This window comes from Acanthaster planci, linkage group LG15, assembly GCF_054643075.1.
Source record: "Acanthaster planci isolate LZ-2023a linkage group LG15, COTS_SCS, whole genome shotgun sequence".
Lineage (NCBI taxonomy): Eukaryota > Metazoa > Echinodermata > Asteroidea > Valvatida > Acanthasteridae > Acanthaster > Acanthaster planci.
The window spans coordinates 2,883,207-2,901,204 of NC_141791.1; the positions used below are offsets into that span (position 1 = coordinate 2,883,207).

Here is a 17,998-nt window from a genome sequence, read left to right on the forward strand (position 1 = left end):
CATAGCATCATGGGATTTGATTAAAACAGGCCATTTTGCTTGTGCATAACATGAACTGAACGAGGCAAACAAACCTTTGGAAGCTTATAAGAAACATAACCCCCATGTCTCGTTTTGAAAGGCACCTGTCACTGTGGGCAGTTCCTAGGCCTATGTGCAAGTATCCCATGGCAGAAAAATAAACGAGACTGCTCAAAGCAGATGAGTGACCTTCAAAGCCTATTTTTATCGGACAATAGGCTAATGCATCGAGTCCCTTTCCGATAAACACCCGAAATATGAGGCACAATACGTGGGCTGCCTAGTGTGTATGCATACCTTTCCAGTTTGGCTTTGTTAAGAGAATGAATCGGTGTTCTGTCAGTGGAATCCAGTCTGAGAATACCGTTCGAGCATCCACACTGAACACATCAACGGAGTACAAAGCACAAATCCAGTCGAACTGCAACTTGACAGCGAGATAAGGCAAGTAACCCACAGGGGCTTCTTTCTGAAGAAATCAAACAATTGAGAAATAGTACAATACCCAGATTGCGTGTATAGCCTTACCTCCGTTTTTTATGAGCTTCTAAATTTTGATAATCAACTTGCGAATCAATGTGAATTTTTACCGGCCATTTCTCTTTTTGAAAAGGGTTGAAGTTGAAACTTTTAGACTGTAGTTGTCTTTGTGTTCACAACGCACACGGTGTCGACATGTCCGCAGCCTGTCAAGAAAGCCACTTTCCTTCATTTGTTTTAGCAGCTTTCCTCCATTTTTCAGCAGGAGCACGGAAGCGACAATGAAGGGTTACACCTATCTGATTCTGGCTATTTGCCTCAGCTGTGCCATTGCCGTGTCAATTCCCAAAGGTAGGATTGAGAAGCAAACCAGTTTCCAAGAACAACAGAGCAGCAAAAACGAGATACCGCAGAGCAAACGATGAGCGCCAGGGCTTCTCGTTGTAGCAGACTTCATGATCCATGGGATTTTGTTGAAGTTAGAATGATTTATTGTTTTTGTCGACTCCAGTCAGTGTCTGTGCAGTGTTTCAACTTACATCTTTTTTTTTAAGCTAGAGTTAGTCCCAATTAAGTTGCGTACTTAAACAAAATTCTAAGCCAGAGTTTGGTTTTCTTGCTTATTTTGAACGAACATCCAATCTCATCTAATCTCTCTAGAGAGATCTACGGTGGATCAGCTTCTGGTGGAGCTGCGTGAATTACTGGAGGAGAACCTGGCACTCGAGGAGCGTGGTAAGATTTCCTTTTAGGTCACAAGTGATGAAATGTTATAATGTCTCCTTAGTGCCATCTTAATGGATGCATTTTCTCTACAACACCACAGCCAGTTTCGACTGGGCATGAGCAAAACTCAATTTGGTGATTTATTTTTAGTTCGGCGCAAGAGTGTCGGAGCTGATAGGTGCAAAGAAGTCTGTGTGCACGGGGTGGTCACGCCCTAATCCAAATTCTGCATTTTGATTCGCTCAGCATGACCCATCAGGACCGTGGGTGACACAACAGGAGGGCGCTACTTTGTCTGAGCGGAAGCTTTTGTCAGTTTCTCCAAATTTACCGCAGCCATATAAACACCCAAGCCACCATAACCGCATAACCGTGACTTTAAAAAGCGTGGGCAAGCAGTGGGCGAAACGATGATTGGCAGCGCGTTCAGTGCAAAATCTGCGTGACGCACTTAGATTGCATTTATTTGTTTACATTATGATCTATATGAAAGGCACTCCCGTTTTTACTCTTTTGTACCGTTATCTCTTCTTCTCAAATGTTGCAACCGCACTGTTTCGCATCTGCATGGGCCAGATTAAGTAAAGAAAGGGTTTTTTTCCACAACCGGAAAATGGCTTCATAGCGTTTTATAGCTGGAATTCTTCAATTGTGTGTGTAAATTCCCTATACCGAGGGGGGACTTTGCCCACACTTTTGGATTCAGTCGGGTGCCGTCTCGGCTACGGTTCCCCGCCGTTGTCTTAAATGTCTGTCTATGTGTTTATATGTCAGTGAAATTTACCCACCCAAATAGCGCCCTCCTGTGTCCGCCATGCTCCAGATAGGCCAGATGAAAGTGAAAGTGTCGCGCAGAAGTTTGAACACCAAAGCCACATTAAGAAGGGGCTGTTCGCAGTTTCTGAATTGGTGACTTACTACGAAACGAGAACGTTGCTTTAGTCCCGTGTACCCTCCGACATTTTTGTGCGCGTGCGCAATTGAAATGTTGACCTGACGTGTTTACCCCCGATACTTCAACTCTAATTTCTTCTATTTTCCTCCTTAATGAAGGGGACACTTACAGCCCAACCAAAAAATGTCCAAGAGGCTACTATTGCTAGCGACGAACGTCTCGAGCTTACAGCGGCGTGTGCAAACCACTACCTAAAAACTTATCCCCAGTATACGACGCCCCGACAAAGTCATCAGATGATGTATGTTAATGAAATTTGGCAGTGCCATAGAGGCAGACATACTGATCATCTGTGTGAAATTATATGTAAATAAATTATGTCTCTGCATAATTATGACTCATTAATTATTCATGATACCAACTTTTTACCTTCTTTGGATTGTCGGGCGATTTTATTGCATTTTCCACATCAAAGATGCTGTATGGATTGTACATATTCAGAAGAAATGAAACCAGAGATGCTGTGAGCTGTATACAGTAATATGCACAAGCTAATTAAACAATTAATAGACCTTCCCCAAAGCAAGAGACTTCCTGGCAAAAGGAAACCACTCTGCCCTTTGTACGATGTACTTTAGTGTACAAAGTCAATTGTAAATTTCACATCATACTTCACCCTGCCTCCTAAAATTCTTCACTGAGAGAACACCACGTCTAATTTTCCTAAATTTGGTGTCAAGATGAGGCTAATATTTGCAAAAAAATTGTCATAAAGTATTAGCACGCAGCAATTAATCCCGGAGATGCTATAAGCAAAAATCAACGGGGGGGAGCGGATTTTGCCCCCCGGCTCTTTGAGGGTTAAACCTTTAAACAACGAAAGCACACAGTAACGTTGGTGACATTCGTATCGAAGAGACCGGATAAGCCCGATGCTGTAGAAAGAATGCAAACTATACTTTTGACGCATTTGCAACATTTGACATTAGCTCCAACTGAGTTGCATAAGGTTTTCAACTTTTTTTTAAAATTCCCACCACACTTGACTTGTTGAAGTTCCCGACGCCTGGATAGAGTCAAAGCAACCCAATAGTTTTGTCAGTTATAATCAAATGAGATGATGATGCCTCATGTTTTGTTTGATCACATCATCCATTCCTTAGAAAATATCCTCCCAACCTCCCTTGGCACATTGTACTGTTATCCTATAGATGTTTAATTAAGATTACATTCTGTCAAAAACTGTTTTAACGCTCGGGTTACTCTGAATAAAAGTGAATCTAATACAAACGCTGTGTGTGATTTTTTTCTTCTAATTTTTGATTTCATGATAATGGAATATTGCGCGACACAAGTTTGCCTCATATGAAAACCAAAGATGGAATTCATCCGACTTTATGTATAGTGTCGGGTTGACCTTTGTGGTCGCGACTGGGAGACTGTAGATGATCACGTTTGCATATGCAAAGAATGGTCAAGCTCGGTGTAGCAATAATTGATTGGAGAACAAACCACGTAAGCGAGTTGGCGTACTGTCCGCGCTCAGTGATAGGACAGACTTCGTTCACTGTTCTAGAACGACCACGGAACCGATGGGTGCGTTCGATTGGGGGCGTGAGTGATGTGTCGAACCTTCAAGACTGCAGGGAGGAGGTTAAACTCATTTAACTCGTAGAAATATAGTCGACGGGACTCATTGTCGCGTATTTGGTTGAGGGGTTGGAATACCAAACTGGCTCATTCCAGCGGTCAGGATGTCGTGAGAGGGAGAACCGAAAAAGTTTGCATTGTTCTGTAGCCTCTCCCGTTTTTTTTTGGGGGGGGGTTGAATATTTCCAGAGCCATAAATCAAATGCACGAAATAGCCTAGACTGCTGAAACATGGTTATGAGAAATACACTCTTTATTTTGTACGTTGCCAGCCAGCGGAACTCTGTACCAAAGAAAGTATAAGCAGCGCCGCATTGTACCTTTCGGCTAGCTCTCGGCTGAACGCATTCCTGTCCGGACTGCGCCAAACATCAATCTTCGAACAACGAACTGTCTGTTTTCGAAAATAAAAAACCTTTGAAAACCTAACACAAGCAAGTGCCCTACTTTGGAATGTATCCCTCAAAGCCCCGACTTCCAAAAAAGAAAGAACTGACAGAAATCTTCGTTCTTCCCCGTTCACCTGCCAAAAGTATAAAATCGGCCTAAATAGGTCGAAGCGTAACCTGGAAAGATCGCGTGCTGACCAAGAAACTCCTTTGAACGTAAAGTTTTAAAAGAAAAAGGACGGACAAAGTCGAGAGTGTTTTGTCCCGGTCAGACAACAACGATTGTGAGTGCCCTGATAAAAAAAAACACGAAGTTTGCGCCGTTTTCGTGTAGGGCCCGTCGCATAAGGTCAGTATTAAAAATTTTCGAACAAAATGGGTGACGGCATTTTGCCAACAAAACTTGCAGCTTTGAAGTCGAGGCCGAGACGGATCGGAAACCATAATGCTTCAGGACAGTAGAAATTAGCGGCCTTATACTGTCTACAATAATTGTGCCTATAAAGTTGATTGCAGATAGGAAACATCAGGCTTGCCAAACGTCCTTGCCCTTAAGGAAAACGTTACACAATAGCATCCATTTGTCTACGGGATACTCGGACGTTTTGCAGTTGTGGTAAGGGGCTAAAAGTAGTGTGGTTAAATCTGCTGTGGATTGAGCATTGTCAGTCTCATTTGGAAATATGCGCCCCATCGGCGCGTGTAAAGTTTACCCAGCTAGAAAACTATTTTTTTTAAAAAAAGAATTTAGCGACGGCGCTATCTACAACAGTCACCATTGACACCGGAGTCTTTGGCCAAAACTTGGTCTTTTGTATTGAGTTTTAATTGTTGGGCAGATTGTAAATTATTCATGATCAGTGTTACGTTGCTTGCGTGCGCAACGATTTACCAAAATAAAAATAGCGCCAAGTAGGCCTAGATTAAGTGAAATTAATAAATGGATTGGTACAAGTTTACCAGGCTAAAAATGCATGCTTTTTTCACTCTGTCTTGAAAACTTGTCACATCAAAAGTACTGTACTGCGTGAGCTATACGCATCATACAATGCACTGTAATAACTCTGGTTTTAAATTAACACATTTTGGTATTATCAGATGACCGCACCACAGGGTGTTACTTTAACACTGCTGGTATTACTTTGTACATCTATAAGTGTTACAGTGCACTGGAGGGTACTAAAAGCAACACCAACTCGCACCAAAATTTTTAACACCGTTGAAAAGTTTTGGTGTAGTCCTTTGAGCACAATATCATTGCCAGGAGCCCGAACGCGGCGCTTAAGGCCCCTCTTATCGTTCATGATCAGTGTTAGAAATGGATTCATACTTTGTATTCTAATAAACAATATTAAAGGCATTCTACCAGTTTATGTCACTAGAGTGTTGTACGTGCAATGGATGTACCTTATAAAGGGGAGAAATTAATGAAATTTAATTGGTTGTAAGAAATGCACTCCTTAGATTTGTTAAGTGGTCCAAAAGTTGGTGTTTCACCTACTGTATCTTTGAAGAATACTGTACGGGCGTTTAACAAGAGTGCGCCTCCGAGAGTTTGCAACGCGTTGGCTAATCACAACGCGCGAAATCTGTCGACCCAATGCGCGTCTGGAAAGAGTCGACCGGGTTGACAGATTTCGTGTATTGAGATTGGCCAACGCGTTGCAAACTCTTGCAGGTGCATTGTTGTAAATCGCCCGTATAGTGTAATTCGACTACCAGAATGAGAAGCCATTACTGTGGTGGCATAACGCTCGTGGACAGGTGGTACGCGCGCGTTACATGCCTCTCCGACCAATGGGGTGTCGTGATTTGCTAAATGCACGCGCGCGTCAAGCTGAAGAATGTGCGTGTGAGTGCGGTGCCACCGCAGTTAGGGCGTCTAATCGGGTTAGTCTATTGTTCTGACTCTTGGTAGCCATCTTGCAGGGCAGTTCTTTTGCTCCACAGGGAAATCTTATTTGAACTCAGAGCAAAAAGCCCTGGCCTCTCTGCCTGCTGCAACGGGGTTGATAGCATTTCGATACTCCCCGATGTAGGTGGGGGTCATTTGGGCCCTTGACGGTCCAATATCGTACCGGTATCTCTGTGTTAGATTCAAAACAGCCGCAGATGTCATACCTCGGTGAACTTTGAAACCACACGAAACAAGCATCTATCATCGGGCACAACTTTGTCATTGATATACATGTATAATGTTGAGCCATAAATTATAAGCTGTCCTTTACGGACGGTTTTCAAAGAGCACCAGGAATCACTCTTTACCAAGTGAGACAAAAACGAATTTTTCCAAAACGTATCCTCGATCGAGCAAGCAAAGGGACTCGAAGCAGAGTCAAATTCGGGCAATTGTACTGCTTTGTTTGGTACTGGGTAGAAAAGAAATGGAAGCTTTGGCGAGAAAAAAGCAACCACCTTGTTCAGATGTATGCTTTGGTGTAAGCATAGGCTGATACGGGGTCCCCCAAGCTCGGTTTGTTCAAAGGTATATTGTGCGCTCGTTTTATTCAGTCTTTGTCCGGACAGAAGTAAACAACAGTGGCAGAGTACCTGTCTAGTTCTGGTCCTTTGCCTTGGCTTCGCCTTCGCCATGACGATTCGCAAAGGTTGAGCACTTTGTTTTCACTTCATATTGTCATTCTTTGTACCCAAAAATATTTTCACCTGGGGTTCACGAATCTGTTTATGACATCCGAAATGTGACCCACTCTGTGAAAATTAGTCTTAAGTCGCCAAAGTCACTTTGGAGAAAATAGAATAATTTGGCACAGTGTAAATCAATAGGAACCCACAGCATTTGTCACCATGGAGAATCCACATTCACGAAGTGAGTCACAAATATCTTGGGGACAATATAAATTTTAGAGAATAACATTAATGTACACGTATCGACTACTATTAAGAGCATGAATATATTGGGGTTAAGTGTTTCAGTAACATTTCCCGGCAACCAAGGGCACACTTTCCCTGACGTCGCTTTGGGCGTACACCGTGGATTTATAAGAAATGGAGGTAAAGATAGGAAACCCCAAAATGCCGTAAGTTGAAAACAATTTTGTGCCTGAAGTTTCCCCATTGTCCAGCTGTCATGTACCCGACCAACATTAACCATTAGCATGCAGATTTGAGGGAATTCAATCGCCCTGGAAATTGGTGGTGTTGCAATCCGAAAATGTCCAAACTGTCTGCAAATATAAATCACGAAAACAAACTAACATAGAATCAACAAAATCAAACAAAAAAAGTGGTTTATTGGCGAGTAGATTAAACAGGAAAAGGGAATCCATGCAGTTCTCTCGCCTGACTTCACGTAAAACAAAGGCTGTTCCATGCCACATGCAACAGTCGTGTAATGCAGATCATCAGATGGCGACTGGTAACTCCTAAAAAGTAGGTTTATTATTTTTTATTTTTCAACTAGACATCAATCATGCGAGGGCTGAAGAATAGCCATGCTGTTACTCATGACACGAAAATATCAATGAAGCTTGCCTTGTCCCCCCCCCGGCTAGACATACGGGAAAAAGAAAATCACCGTAGCGTGCTTTTCCGGCCATAGTCCGTGTGCGGGTGCAATTGTAGTGCGGTCGCCTGTCGATGCCGGGAGTGAGTCCCGCGTATATCAAGGCCTGATTTCGCGAAGTGGGAACATATCATTGAAGTGAGATCGACGGAGCTGACGTCCTGGATTGAGTGCGAATCATTTTTACAGTTTGTTCAAGCTCGTGAAGGTACGCGTATATAGCCAAGGCCTATTTATACTATAGCTTCTTTGTGCTGTACATTTGTTAAAAACAGAGAGTATAAAATATATATATATTTTTCAGATCTGGGGAAAAAAATCATTGCCGAAAATACCAGACAAACAATCTTTTCAGAATCAGGTTTATACTAATCTTTTCAAATTAGTTTTGATAAAAATTAATTACTCGTTTGAACGTCCCTCTTTATTTGCAGAAATATAAGCTACAATGAGGGGTTACAGCTGTCTGATTCTGGTCCTTTGCCTGACCGGCGCCTTTGCCATGGCAGTTCGCCAAAGTAAGTAAATGCGGAGTTAGTTAGTTTGCAGTGTTCTAATTAACACTTTCATGTGCCTCCTAGAATGGTCAAGCTTCTGGAGAAAACACTGTTTAATGTTACATAGGCATGTAAAAGATAAAACTTCACCAGATCTAACATAATTACTTTTGTCTTTTCTTTCACCTGCTTAGAGAGATCGTTTGAAGATTGGAATGACTATCGTGAACACAGCGGTAGGTACACAACACGACTTTCTTCAAATTTCGATTTTAAAACGAAAAATTCTCAGACTTAAATGAGTGTCGCTATTCCTTCATTCCCCCATCTCGCCAAACTCATTTCAAGGGTAAGGTGGTACTTCCTCCTTGAAAATAAATTCAAGGGAGTTCAAAAGCCAATCTCAAAATCACAAGTTAGATGGTCACGATTCGACAGGGTTCTAATCATCCACTCCAATTTTAGACAAAACGTCCGCGTGCTTGAAGTGGTCTACCTGGCAATGTCACTTGCATTACTTTTATGAAAACGCTTACCATTTTGAAAACAACCTTTCAGTGATTCCTGGTTAAAAGGCTTCTTTTTCCACAATTCTGAATTTCTTCACCTTGGTTAAGAGAGAGCACTCCGCGATGAGATAGTGGAAAAACTTGACGAGTACCTGGCCCAACGTCAGGGTAAGTATGCATTTCAGTATTTAGTTCCACCTGTTGTCTCAAAAAATAAATCAAATAGAACTAAATCGAAAAGTAAATCTTATGGCCTTGGCCATGGACTTTCTTCGAGGCAAATGTAGGATGAGCAAGCAGGTTTGACTAAACAGGGCTGGTACGTTGGCGCGATTACATGTTGTAAACAGAGCTACAAGCTGAACCCTTCCGTCATACCATGATTGTCATTTCACAGAGATCAAAGGGTGCAACCGGGACAATCCTTGCCCGCCAGGTTTGACCTGTGTTCTGACCGGCCCCCGAATTCGCACCTGCATTGTCCGGTATTAGACTATGATTGCAGTCGACGGGGTCCTTTCAACTAGACGTCAGTGGCAAGTTCGAGAGATACTAGAATTAATCTGGCATAAGGCAAATCGTCATGAAAGGCACATGCGCTCTTGAGTTTGTGATTCGAGCAGAGAGAGTCATGGCCAAAAGTTATAAATAGCTTTTTTTAAAAATCATTTTGCGGTGTATATTATTAGGACGTGGTGGCAAGGAACACTGTTTGGCTTTACTTTCATGCAAGATCTTTATGATTTTTCGGGGATTTTTGGTTTTGTTCACATCAATCATTGTTAGTGTCGGTGTTTACGAATCATTCAGGGTTGCATTATTTTTCGTTTTTGTAGCAATAAAATTAATACTCAAGTTTCTTGCATTCGGGCCAATTCGACCCGGCTGTCAGGGGAAGAAGTTTTTCGCAGACGTAGTTTATAGAATGTTAAAACGACAGTACACTCATCTTGAATGCGTTCTGTCTCGACAGTCTTTAATTATTTACCCCGGGAACCACATGGGCTGAAATACTAAACCAACTCCGTTTAAACATTTCCTTACCTTGATTCACCGTTAATCTACCATTTAAACCTTTAAACAACGAAAGCACTCAGTAACGTTGGTGACATTCGTATCGAAGAGACCGGATAAGTCCGATGCCGCAGAAAGAATGCAAACTATTCTTTTGACGCATTTGCAACATTTGACATTAGCTCCAACTGAGTTGCATAAAGGTTTTCAGCTTTTTGAAATTCCCGCCACATTTGACTTGTTCAAGATCCCGACTTCTGCATAGAGTGAAGGCCGCTAAATAGTGTTTTTTTTTCAATCTGGGCGTTTCACAATAGTGCGCCTCCAAAAAGGGTTGACAGATTTCGCACGTTGTGATTGGCCAACGCGTCGCAAACTCTTGGAGGCGCACTATTATGAATCGCCCGTATTATGATAAACTCAAAAGATGATGATGTCTCTATCGATGATTGCTGTTGTTTTGTTACACCATCCATTCCTAAAATATCGCTACGAACCCCCCTTTGCACATTGTACTATTATTTTAGATGCTTTATTAAGATTACATTCTGTCAAAAAAAAGTGTTTTAAAGCTCAGGTTACTCCGAATAAAGTGAATGTAATGCAAATACCGTATATGATTTTGTCTAATTCTTGATTACATGATAATTGAATAGGACCTATTGCGCGACATAAGTTTGCTTCGTGTATGAAAATCAAAGATGGAATTCATGTGAAGTGTCGGGTTGACATATTGTGGTCGGGACAGGGAGACGGTGGGGAGAAGGTTAAACTCATGTAACTCTCAGAAATATAGTCGACCGCATCCTCTTTCTCGGATAATTTTGTTGTTGGAATACCGAACTGGCTAAATTGCAGCGGTCAGGATGGCGTGAGAGGAAGAACCGAAGATAGTTTACATTTTCCACAACCTCTGCCATTGTTTTCGTTATTTTGTTTTCCAAATCCCATAACGCAACTGCATGATAAGGACTGCCCAAACATGACCGGGAGAAATGCACTTCTGACCGGTAGGGTGCCAGCCAGCTAAACTCTGTACCAAAGGCGGGCTTGTTGAAGTTGAACCGACACTGTACTATTCAGCGAGCTCTCTACCAAAAGCATTCCTGTCCGTGCTACAGCAAACATCAATCTTCGAACAACGAACTGTCCGGTCAGTTCTCGAAAATAAAAAAGCCTTAAAAAACTGCAAAGAGCCTAACACAAGCAACTGCCCTACTTTGGAATGTGTCCCTCAAACTTTGGAATGTATCCCCCTAAAGCCCCGACTTTCAAAATTCGTCTTCACACACTCTCGCCAAAAGTATAAAATCGGCTTAAATATTTGAAGCAAACGTGGAAAGGTCGCCTGCTGCCCCAGAAACTTTACTTTGAACGTAAAGTTTTCAAAGAGAAGGACCGACGAAATTGACAGCGTTTTATTCCGGCCAGACGACGATTGTGAGTGCCCTGATGAGAACGAATTTCGCGCCGTTAAGGTGTCGGACCCATGGCATAAAGTCAGTAAAATCATCGAACAAAATGGGTGACGGCATTTTGCCAACCAAACTTGCAGCTTTGAAGTCGAGGCCGAGACGGATCGGAAACCATAATGCTTCAGGACAGTAGAAATTAGCGGCCTCATACTGTCTACAATAATTGTGCCTTATAAAGTTGATTGCAGATAGGCAACATCAGGCATGCCAAACGTGATTGCCCTTAGAAGAAACCAAGGCGAAGCCTTAGCAATCTAACAGCATTCGTTTTTCTACGTGATACTCGGATGTTTAGCAAATATAGTAAGGGACTAAAAGTAGTGTGGTGAAATCATTAGTGGATTGAGCATTGTTATAGTTTGACTCCTTAGAAGTAGCGCGCCCCATCGTGTGTAAAAGGCTCGCTTACCCAGCTAGAAAACTATTTTTGAAAAGAATTTACGATGAGGGCGCTATATACAACAGTCACCATCGACATCGGAGTCTTTGGCCAAAATTTGTCCTTTGTAGCTCGGGTGGGGATGGTGTAAAGTTTCCGTAAACGATAATACATCACGTAAAACGTGGTCTCTTTGATGAAAAATTGTACTCAGTTTTAATTGTTGGGCAGATTATAAATGATTCATGATTAGTGTGGCGTTGCTTCCGTGTGCAAAGATTTACCAGAATAAAAATAGCGCCAAGTAGATTAAGTGAAATTAACAAATGGATTGGTACACATCAACCCCCCCCCCATTGTCACATCCTAAGTGTTTCCTTCCTCAAAAGCTTCGATACTGTAAACCGTTGTTTGGAAATATTCCCAAATATCTGACATTATTACGTTCTAGTGCCCCAGATAACGCGTGAGCTATATAGGCCTACATTATACAATACTGCATGACATGACTGCACTATAAAGGGACGATAATTTGAGGGCATGTAAATAAAAAAAACCTCAAAAGAAAGTATGGAACAAATGAAAAAAGTTTTATAAAATAGGAAGTTACAAACAAACAAACCAGGTTACAGCATTCTGTTTTTCTTCAAAGGGCATGTCTTCTAACTAATAATACGTTTCGTAATTTTGGCCTTTTTCAAAATCTGAAGATTGAAAATCTGAAAAAAAAAGCCTGCAAGAAAGTTGAGTGGTGCGCATGGATAGCTAATTCTTCCATGCGGCAAACAAAAGATACTGACATACATACGATGTGGAAACAAGTTAATAACATGAATTAATATGCACAATCGTGTGTTCAAAATCAAATGAATAATTCGAAGGGTGATATTTTGCAAAGTCATCTCAAAACTAATTCAATTACCTTTCTGTGCTTAATTTTAAGTACCTCTCTGTGTTTGAAAGTGCTAATCGTTTATTACGAATCAACTTTACTAATTTACAAAGAAGTGTCTGTGGATGTATTAGACCTGCGTGCGAGCCTCTTTGATAGTCGACTCAGTGAGTACTGACCACTTTATAACACGAAAAAAAATTGGAACACGTTGTTCTGACCTTTTTTTAAAAGGAAATTTACATGATGACTCTTGGTTAAAGGAAGTGCTACTAAAATTCTGATTCAGTTGGCCTTGATGTCTGCTGTCGATGCCTCCTTATGGTGCGGCACGCCCGCCTTTGATGTTATCGATCTCACGGGAAAGCTGTGCCAACGCGCACTGGGAGCAGAAAGCTGCCGTGCAACAGTCGTTGATCAGTGTCCCCTGGAAATCGGAAAAATATGTCACGAGAATGTTGCTACGTTTCAGTATGTTTCTGTGACTTTCGTACATTAAGGTTGGTCGAATTGACGCTCTCACGCCACTGTTTCGATTCACGCAAAAAATATTAGCTCAAAGGCCGAGCTATCCGCTTTGACCGGAAGCACCCCCTCATCGGTTGAAAAGACCCATGTTGGTGGGGAGTGCTCATTAGCAATGAAGCCTTGAAGCTTGTTGTTTGTGAACTGGCGGATTCAGTTTCCATCAAAGGAACCTGCGTTGCTACGAAAATTGCATCTTCTCTTGGTCCAGTTCGAGGGTAATTACCACGGTTACCGGCATCCGTAAAGTGAAAACAATTTAAACATGCGCAATTATAACACTCTTATGCCCACTCCCTATTGGACCGTTGCCTGCACGTGACACAGTCTTGGGACTGCGCACACTCCATGATCTTAGAGTCAAGGCTTCTGCCCCACCACAGCCTGAATTTACCAATCTCGGTGTTTGTGGCTGAGCATTGCCACAACGAGATCTAACGTCAGCGGTGGCAATGTAATCCGTGCCGAGCGGAACCAAGAGAGGGCGCAATTTCCCAAGCAACAGAGGCGCCTTTGGTTGGAACTGCACTTCTCTGGTTCGCGACCGACTACGAAATGCATGGTTTGCGGTGGCGATACTTCAAACGGCGGGAACATTCCCCACTCTGTACCGTATCGACATTAATTAAAGGGCTGGGAACTAGCTGTTTATCGGATAATTATTATGAAAAAGGACACAGGTTTAATTAACAATAGAGCCGCATACCTGAATGTTATGACGCCCACGGATGTGCGCCCTCATCACCATGGTGCCGTTTGGCACGCAGATGGGCGTGCAACAGTTCTCGCCCATCTTGGTGGCCACGTGGCACTCGTAGCAGGGGAAAAAGAAGAAGGCGCACAGACCTGCGAATGAAATGGGTCCCATTTCGAAGAGCTCAGAAATTATTAGAGTATTGATCATAACACACCTTCAAACGTCCGGTCCGTACAAACATACTCTTGTGGATGGATTCCATGGTTCTTGTCGCAACTAACCTTTAAAAATCTGTAGCACCAACAGAGATTTGTTGAAGTCTTGCGGGAGAAACAGTCAGACACACCGAGGGTCTTTCCTTCTCTTGCGTTTGTTTATGGTTGGACGATGAACGGTCTTCCAATCTTTTCTTTTCAAGCAAGTACTTCTTTTTGAACTGGTTAACTTTTTATAGAAATTGATTACTTTGTCGAGAATTGCCTTCATGCAAACGCCGTACGTATTGAAGATGAGATCCTAAAATGCTTCCCAATGGATGTAGTATCATCAACTCTAACACCCTAAGGTGTATGTAATTCGGAGGATTCGGGATTGTTAGGGACAGAAAAACTTACATCCAGCACAATCCTCGAAGCAGCCGCAGAGAGGCGTAGACCAGTCACGTGGTATGCCACGGGGGTACAGAAAGCTGTTTTGCCCCAACTGGATGACGTGGGGAACGAAAAAAAAATTGCGTGTTAGTGTGTTAGTGTTCTTGCGAACCCCAAGTCGTTAATGGTGCTTTGAGACGAACAATTTCCTACTTTACGAGAAAGACGCATAATACAGAAGAGTTGCTCGTAGTATACTGTACTGGGTGCTTTTAAAATTGCTTGTTAACGGCTGGAGTGCTCAATGTCTTCTCTTAACTCCTATACGTTAAGTGCACTCTGGCCCTTGAGCCTCTACACGCTTGAGTTTTCAACCCTTAGGCCCAAAAGGGCGTGTGAAAAAACAGACATGGAAACTGGAGGATTTTCATACGACTGAACTATGCCGAGATTGGTGCTGTGAGGATGCCTACGTTTATGATGGTAGTGGTCGGCTGATTGGTAACCACGGTTGCCGCCGGCGTGGGTGCCATGTGCAGTGCCACATCGGTATGGCTGTAGGCCATGGGTTCTTTCATTATCACACCGGCCGGCTCCATTGGCTTGCCTCAGTGTCTTTGGTAATTGCTGCGGTAAAAGTAACACAAGAAAACTTGGTCGAAGTGGAATGTTTTCCGGATTTAGCATAAAAACGAAGGAATGTTTTAGTCTTTGAACATAAAGATTATTACGTGTTGGGGGCAATTATAAGGTTCCCTAAAATGTCCCTTTGTAACTGATTTCTTTTTCAATGTTATAATGCGGAAAAAGTTTTAAATTATCAAAAACGGTTTTTCTCACCCATCACTCGTTAATCCTTAATTCCTCCTCAAAAACAGAAAAGAAAAGAAACACAATTAACTGGCATGAACAGGCAAACAAAAGCGATGAGCGGGGTGAATAAAAGTGTGAGATAAAATCTAACCAGTCAGACTACTTTGTTTCAGGGCTCGGCTTTGAATGAAAATTGAAAATTGTCAGTACACAATTTTTAATCGATCTGAACGAAACAAAGTCTGTGCTTTAGTCTGGTCTAAAAACTACCGTGGAGAATGAAGCCTCTTGTGTTGGACTCAATATTTGGATTCTTCAGGGAGTGTGCGTCTTTAGTGCGCTACATGTTTGAACAGGAATTGAATGTGCCACTCGAAATTTAAGTACACAAAAATATCACTGATTTGTGGTGGTTCCAACGCCTGCAAATGCGACAATAAGGGTAAACATTCTGGCCACGGGGGAGTGGCTTATGAGCACATTGTATTCCGAGGTCAAGTCAATGCTGATGGCGGCCTAGTTATCGAATTTCTGTGTCTACTGCCAGCGGCAGCTTCAACGTCGGACTCCAAAACTGTGAACTTGTTGACACGCGTACATCCCTCGAGTTATAATTATACGTACGTTCAACTCGTCAGGGACAAACTGACACCTGCGCGTAGCTGAGATCATAGGGGGTTATGTGGTTTAAGTCACAAAACGAAGCCTGAACGTCGGCCGATCGAGGCACCGAAATCCACTACCCACCACACGAGGAAACCTTGAACCTGCTATTCCGTGCGCGATCCCTTGTCAGTTTGCGATGGCTTCTATAGTGGTATTTACAAAAGCCTTTGTCACCCAGAGGGTACATTGCTGTGAACATCAACAAGGACAATAAAACTCCATTTCTCGGTTTGAAGTAAGGGGATCGGAGTTATTTCTGCAAGCAAGTACCGTACATTAAAATATCGCGCAGTGTGAATCTCGTTCCTGCTTAGGTCAGGGAGCAATTGCAGATTTTACAGGGCAAATAACGCACAAAACCGAAGCAAACGAAATTTCACGAGGCCTTGGTGGACCAGTTGTGGTCATGTCAGTAAGTTAATGTCGATTGTTTGGTGCCAACTGGTTAATGTAGGCTTACATTTAACAAATGACATTACAGAAAACGGTAGAAATAAACCACATTCACAAGCCCAAATGTCAACGACATGTTGCTTCACTCGTGATTTGGGGATACTTACATACAAAGTCGTATTTTAACCCTTTTTAATTGAGGAAGTGTATTTTTTGTTAAATATCGGAAACAAATCATTCCAACTCATACGAATCACATTTGTCTGGCATATATTTTTCCCTGCAGGTTTGTTCAAACTCTGCTCAAAAACTTGCAACTTGATTTGTTTCAAATATCCTAAGAACCGCCATCTTCACCCGGAAGCTTCAGATCACATGGGTTTAGACATCACAGTGCGTTGCGCATGGTTTTACATTAATTTTGTTTCAATTTTTCTCTCAAAGTTCTCACGCTGAGCTCTCGTTTAATAAAACAAGTAGAGTTTTTATACAGTTTCCATCAAAGAACAACGGACGGCTGCAAACCTCACTGGCAAATTCAGTCTCGGTGTACATTTTTGAAACACATGGAAATGGGGGAAAAAAACTTCAGTTGTCACACAGGTCTGCTTCAAATGGACAACACCACAAGATATTGATGTCTTAAGCTTCAATTAAACATTTGGATTCCTTTGAGATGTGCCGACTGGGCATGCTCAGTACTCACCCAGATGCGAGAACGCGTTGAGCTTCCTTGAGGCTCCGCTGAGTCCTTTTAGCCAACCGGTTAGGTGTATTCACGCGAGCAGACAAGATGGCGCTGAACAGAAACTAATGCGCAACACGGTTTCCCGAGACTGCATGTTTAAGCTGCGGCCGAAACGGTCTTCCAGAGTTACGGCTATGTCTGCGCTCGGCGTACCTCCCGCATATTTTCAATTGACGCAGACCTAGACCTAGCTCGAGGTAACTGTTTCCGACGCAGCCTCATACTCCTCTGTCGAGAGACCTCCGTGTAGCAACGAGGCACATGTTGCATAATTAGCGCTTGCGTGGACCAATGGGGAAGTGGGAAAGTCCCACATTCTGACCTCAGTTTGTTGACAATGGATGCAGAACAGAGAGTGTAAGGGGGAGGGGAGGTTAACAGTCATTTGTTGAGGCCAATAAAGTTGGATATTCTCAGACCAAACAATCTCAACTATTCAGAGAGGTCTTTAGCTCCAATAGCCACCCTGGTCACGTGATAAAAAGTCATATTTTGCACATTGAACTCCACTTTCGCAAAACTGTCAATAAAATTAATGTTTAACTAACAGTGTGCCCACGCCATCCCTAAAAATGAAAGGGGGCATTACGCTGTACTGCAGTCAATTATGTTGTGGTACGGCACGGAAGCAGTTCAGGTAAACTTTAAGCCTTTTTTTCGCCCCAGTCCTAGACGGGTTGCATAAGGTCATGCAAGTGTTTATTAGTAAGTGGATCTGTCCATAAGTCAGCCGATCAAATAGAGAGCCAATAACTCTCTGCATCTACATACGCCGTCCTCTAGAAAGTTCAACCTTGAGGTTGAAGTTAATAAGGCGCATGTGAAGCAGGGGAAGCAAAAAAATAAAACAAAAAACAAGAAACAAAAACAAACAAACAAAATGCGAGTTAAAAGGTCCGATCTTGGAGATGGTTGAAGGAAATGCATACCCTAGGCCCTGGAGACGACTTCTGATGGCGCAGTGATGATGTCTACAACAGGAAAGGGTATTCCAGAGCCGGACTGCAGTTGGCGCGAAGGAGAACTTGTCGGTGTCTTTGGAGGAATTGGTTATGAGAGGCCGGTGCCTGGATGGATGGTTAGTATAGCCTGGTGTCTGTCACAGGATTCGAGAAC

General features: G+C 42.6%; 1 protein-coding gene and 2 long non-coding RNA genes across 4 annotated transcripts; 2 read left to right on the forward strand and 1 right to left on the reverse strand.

Moving 5' to 3' along the window:
• The first annotated feature begins 280 nt into the window (after window positions 1-280).
• LOC110974564 (uncharacterized) lies at window positions 281-3,415 on the forward strand. Of its 2 annotated transcripts, none has more exons than XR_015427897.1 (4): window positions 281-465; window positions 767-852; window positions 1,162-1,236; window positions 2,281-3,415. It is a non-coding gene; the product is annotated as an uncharacterized LOC110974564 (long non-coding RNA). The 2 variants fall into 2 exon arrangements; XR_002597605.2 differs by having other exon boundaries at window positions 283-465; window positions 764-852.
• Window positions 3,416-7,732: 4,317 nt separating this feature from the next.
• Window positions 7,733-10,485, forward strand: LOC110974377 (uncharacterized). The gene is made up of 5 exons (XR_015427868.1): window positions 7,733-7,892; window positions 8,119-8,202; window positions 8,376-8,417; window positions 8,799-8,858; window positions 9,088-10,485. It is a non-coding gene; the product is annotated as an uncharacterized LOC110974377 (long non-coding RNA).
• A 1,261-nt stretch (window positions 10,486-11,746) lies between these two features.
• LOC110974654 (placenta-specific gene 8 protein-like) lies at window positions 11,747-16,998 on the reverse strand. The gene is made up of 5 exons (XM_022226460.2): window positions 16,841-16,998; window positions 14,736-14,889; window positions 14,287-14,374; window positions 13,682-13,821; window positions 11,747-12,877 (listed from the first exon to the last, which is right to left on the reverse strand). The coding sequence occupies exons 2-5, from the start codon at window positions 14,859-14,861 to the stop codon at window positions 12,770-12,772; spliced, it is 462 nt and encodes a 153-aa protein (XP_022082152.1). The 5' UTR covers window positions 14,862-14,889; window positions 16,841-16,998; the 3' UTR covers window positions 11,747-12,769.
• Window positions 16,999-17,998: the final 1,000 nt, after the last annotated feature.

Coding starts and splice junctions, on each gene's coding strand:
- LOC110974654 (XM_022226460.2), bottom strand. CDS start 14,861: ATGGAGCCGGCCGGTGTGATAATGAAAGAACCCATGGCCTACAGCCAT. Junction 14,375..14,735: donor CGACCACTACCATCATAAAC/GTAGGCATCCTC, acceptor CACGTCATCCAG/TTGGGGCAAAACAGCTTTCT. Junction 12,878..13,681: donor GTGGGCGTCATAACATTCAG/GTATGCGGCTCT, acceptor TCCGATTTCCAG/GGGACACTGATCAACGACTG.